Genomic DNA, 3903 nt, shown 5'->3' with positions numbered 1-3903 from the left:
TTGAATGCCTCCAGTGATGGGGCATCCACAACCTCCTTGGGCAACCTGTTTCAGTGCTTCACCACCCTCTGCGTGAAAAACTTCCTCCTAATACCTAACTTAAACCTTCCCTGTCTCAGTTTAAAACCATTCCCCCTTCTCCTATCGATATCCACCCTTGTAAACAGCTCCTGTTTATATGCTCCCTTCAAGTACATAGTATGCAGTGATCTACTTCAAAAGCTGCACCTGGGTGTTTTTTGTGCCTTGGTCAATTTTTTTTGAACATGGAAAAATAATGTATTGACACTTATCTATGTTTAGCTATACTACTTCTGTTTTGTACTGCATTATTTCCTATTTCTCTGTACTTACAGAAAAACCCAGAAGAGGACAGCTCAGGGAAAACACTAAGTTGGGAACCAGGTCACCTGCTTCTAACCATCTACACCGTTCGCAGCATTGAGCAGCTTTTGCCTTTCTTTAATGTACTCAGCCAAGTTTTTAACAGCAAAGTCACAAGCAGATGCGCTGGACACTCAGGGAGCCCTGTCCTTTACCCCAACTGCTTTCCGAGTAAGGACATAAAAATGGAGAACCTCAAGACATTCTCCAGCAAAGCAAGGCAAAAGATAGAAGAAATGGTTGAGAAGGATTTTCTGGAAGGTGTCATAAAAACGTGAACCAAACCGGTACTGTTCTGCTTATGTGTAATGTATGTATTCCAATGAAATACTTTATCTTTCCCAGTTGTATATTATTCTTTTCTTACTTTGTATGTAATAATTAATGTTGTATTTAAGTTACATATTTGTAAATAAGAGTTCTGGATGTGGCCTGAATCAAGTGTAATTATTGGTGGCTCATATTGATTATGGTGCCTACTATTTACAGTCTACTTTCTGTTGTCTTGAGTTCTGTCTTCAAAAAAAAAAAAACACACCTAAAAAATACAAAGTGCACATTTTTTTTCAATTTGCTTCCAGTTTATTTGTCTTAGGGTTTGGGGGAATCTATTGGCACTTGTGCTTATTTAACAATATAAAAAAAATGTCACACCAGGAGTTAATACAGTTAATATTTTTGTCAGAGGTAGATACCCTGAACTGAAATACATGGATGAGTGATACGTGTGCATATGAAGTGTTACTCCCCCTTGGCTTAGCCCCTTCACCCCCACTGGGGAGTGAAAGGAGTCACAGAAGTCCACCTTAAAAATGATCAAGTGTTAATTTCTGTTCATCTCTTAATTTCATAAAAAATCTACTGAAGATACTTCTGCAATAATAAGTTGTATTATTTGCAAGCGCTCTCATGTCACTTTGGTGTCCCTGCCTTGAGCTGAACTGACTCAGGCCTAGGGCTTGCTGCTCCCCCACACTGCCTGTGTGAGAGAGGTTCAGTTGCTCTAGGCATGCAGGAGAGGTGTGCATGCAGCAAGGCTGTGCCACAACTGTGGCTGCACTGATGGGGGAGGTCAGCCTGGATGAACGTGATGATAAGCTGGGAAGTGTGGGGTAGAAAGGAATTTGATCACAGTAACACTAAAATATGAAATTAACAGTTAGCCAACTATAATCCTTGTAATCAACAAAAGCTGGAGGCATCCCTTTTGATTAACAATAGCAGCTGAAAGCTGAGTTCTGTTACATATTGGTAGCCACCTCACATCAGCGTACAGAAATACCTGCTTGGCATGACTGGCTGAAGGAGATGGGCTGCTGGGTAGCTGAAGGGAGCCTCTGCTCTGGCAAGGCTCTCTAGAGTCTTCACTGGCCCAGGCTGGAGAGCTCATCTTCCCTGCATGCTGTCTGGGAAAAGCTGATAACCAGACTGCTGCCAGTACAAAGGATGGCTCTTTAGCCTTAGAAGACAAGAGATGTAGCTCCCCTATGGCCCCAAGCAGGCCAGCTGCTAAGAAATGACATTCAAGGCCCCTGCCACCTTTAAATCCTTTCAGCTTCAGTAATTAGTCAGACTTGGAGAGGAGGAGACCATACTGCATCAAGAACATCTCACTAAGAGGTAAGCTGCCAACCAAGGTAAGAAGTAAGTGAAGTAGCATTCTGCTTAGTTCTGAGTAATCCTTCCTACAATCAAGAAGGTTTCGATACATCCACATTAGTACAGAGTAAAGAAAGTAGCATTAAAAAAGAAGTCCAGTTGTGAGCTAAAGTTGTTAAATAGGCTGGGGCGGTGCTCCTTTTCCACCAGCAAGGTGATAAACAGCCAGGCTTACTTCATGGGCAAGGGCATCGGCGTTCTCCTGTGGGATATTGTAGAAGTTAGTTAGTAATCTCTTTATCAGTATTAGAAGTTTAGAATGAATGTGCAACACCACAACCAAAGTTTTCATGCAAACACTGTTTTCTCATGTTGCTGTCATGTTGAGGTATCTTTTGCCACTGTGGTAAAGCTGGCAGGAAGAAGGGAGTAGGAGTGCATGACCAGAGGAAGAGCTGGACTACTGCTTGTGGTGACTTTAAGTCCGCATTTGGACTAATGCTTATTAGCACCCGAAATTTATTCTGGACTTTTTGCCTTTTAAGAAATCACACAGTTACTGGCTGCCTTGCTAACCTTATTCTAGAGTTCTCAGAAGGCTGTCTTTTCAAAATCATTTAATATCAAATCTGCCTTCATGAACATCTTACTCTCAAAAGTAAATGTTAAGAACATTAAACATTTTTAGATGTAAGGAAAGCTGAAGTGATTATTATTATTTTTTTTTACCACTGTTTCTCTCCCTCCCCCAAATTTAGTACCTATTGCATTTGATTAAACATCTAGCACCCACTACTGAGCAAAACACTGCAGAACAAACAAATAGTCCAAGCTCTGACCTGCGTGTCTGCTTCAGCATAGACCCTCACAACATCTTCTGTTCCTGACGGACGGACAAATGCTCGTGACAGCTTGTACTTCTTTACCAGAGCATCGATTTTCTCTTGTAGCCCTGGAGGTGTAACGGCACGTCTTTCGGCATCAGTTGTGTCAATTACTTGTCTGTCTGCAACCTTCAACATCAGAAACAGACAATTTATTTCCATGCTGTAGCACTATGGTGAGAGCAGAATGAAACAGGTGACTGTTAAGAAAGAACTTTAGGTTTTGGTTTGTTTCAATATCAGAATAAGAGCTCACTTTGAGAGCTGCCTGCTAACTCAGAGGCTTTGGGATCACTAGGAACCCCCTGTTCAGCTGCTGCTCAGTATGTGGTAACCAAGTCCTGATAGGACTCAGCTTCTGGTTTGGAAAAAAGGATCAGCTCTGAACATGCCTCCTTGGTTAGCTGCTCAACTAATGCTGGAGCTTTTCTCAGTAGATCAGAACGCGTAACCTCTTGTCTTTGGTTAATTTTAAAGCCCAAAGCTCTCTTACTGTGTTCTTAAGTGTAAGACAATGTTATCAGCTGGGAGCCAGTTTTCCTCAGGTTCTCCAAACAGTGGAAAAGGAAGGAGAAAGAACTTGAATATTCTAGTTATACAAGTGGCAGAAAAATCCAGAAAAATGGGACAGAGTTAAAATCTGACTTAAAGCAGAGCAAGACTGTCTCTCTCACATTAATGTTCCAATTTTCAACCAGAGGCAAAAGTGAAATGGAAATATGAATTTTACAAAGAAAGACACTGCTGCAACACAAGCCAGTGTGAAGAGCAACTAACCTGAACTTTGAGCAGCCGACTTGGAAAGTCAGTGTACAGGGCATCCCACTGCTGCAGAGTCAGACCTTTCAGAGCCAGGATTGCTTCAATAACCAACATGTCTGAGATGGCATCACCAACTGTCTGTTAACAGAGAGGGGAAAGGGAAGACTTGGAGAATTCATCAGAGAAGAAACGAAGGCATGCTTTGATCAGTAAGCTCCCACCTGAAGAAAATCATCATGCAGCCAGCTGACTTGCCTTGGTCTGGATAGTTGTT

General features: G+C 42.0%; 2 protein-coding genes across 12 annotated transcripts in view; one reads left to right on the top strand and one right to left on the bottom strand.

Annotated features, from left to right (window-relative positions):
• DOP1A (DOP1 leucine zipper like protein A) overlaps positions 1-1254 on the top strand; it is a 63791-nt gene extending 62537 nt beyond the window's left edge. For all 8 annotated transcript variants that reach the window (XM_010707679.3, XM_010707678.3, XM_019613131.2 and 5 more), the window contains one exon: positions 357-1254. In XM_010707679.3, the coding sequence (XP_010705981.1) occupies positions 357-662 (306 nt within the window). In that variant the 3' untranslated portion in view covers positions 663-1254. The remainder of the gene's footprint in view (positions 1-356) is intronic.
• Positions 955-3903, bottom strand: part of PGM3 (phosphoglucomutase 3) — a 10232-nt gene continuing 7283 nt past the window's right edge. For all 4 annotated transcript variants that reach the window (XM_010707675.3, XM_010707676.3, XM_010707674.3 and 1 more), the window contains exons 11-13: positions 3645-3767; positions 2823-2996; positions 955-2245 (exon numbers count right to left, since the gene is read on the bottom strand). In XM_010707675.3, the coding sequence (XP_010705977.1) occupies positions 2159-2245; positions 2823-2996; positions 3645-3767 (384 nt within the window). In that variant the 3' untranslated portion in view covers positions 955-2158. The remainder of the gene's footprint in view (positions 2246-2822; positions 2997-3644; positions 3768-3903) is intronic.

The sequence above is a fragment of the Meleagris gallopavo genome, chromosome 2 (genome assembly GCF_000146605.3).
Source record: "Meleagris gallopavo isolate NT-WF06-2002-E0010 breed Aviagen turkey brand Nicholas breeding stock chromosome 2, Turkey_5.1, whole genome shotgun sequence".
NCBI lineage: Eukaryota > Metazoa > Chordata > Aves > Galliformes > Phasianidae > Meleagris > Meleagris gallopavo.
This window is presented reverse-complemented; position numbering and strand designations above follow the sequence as displayed.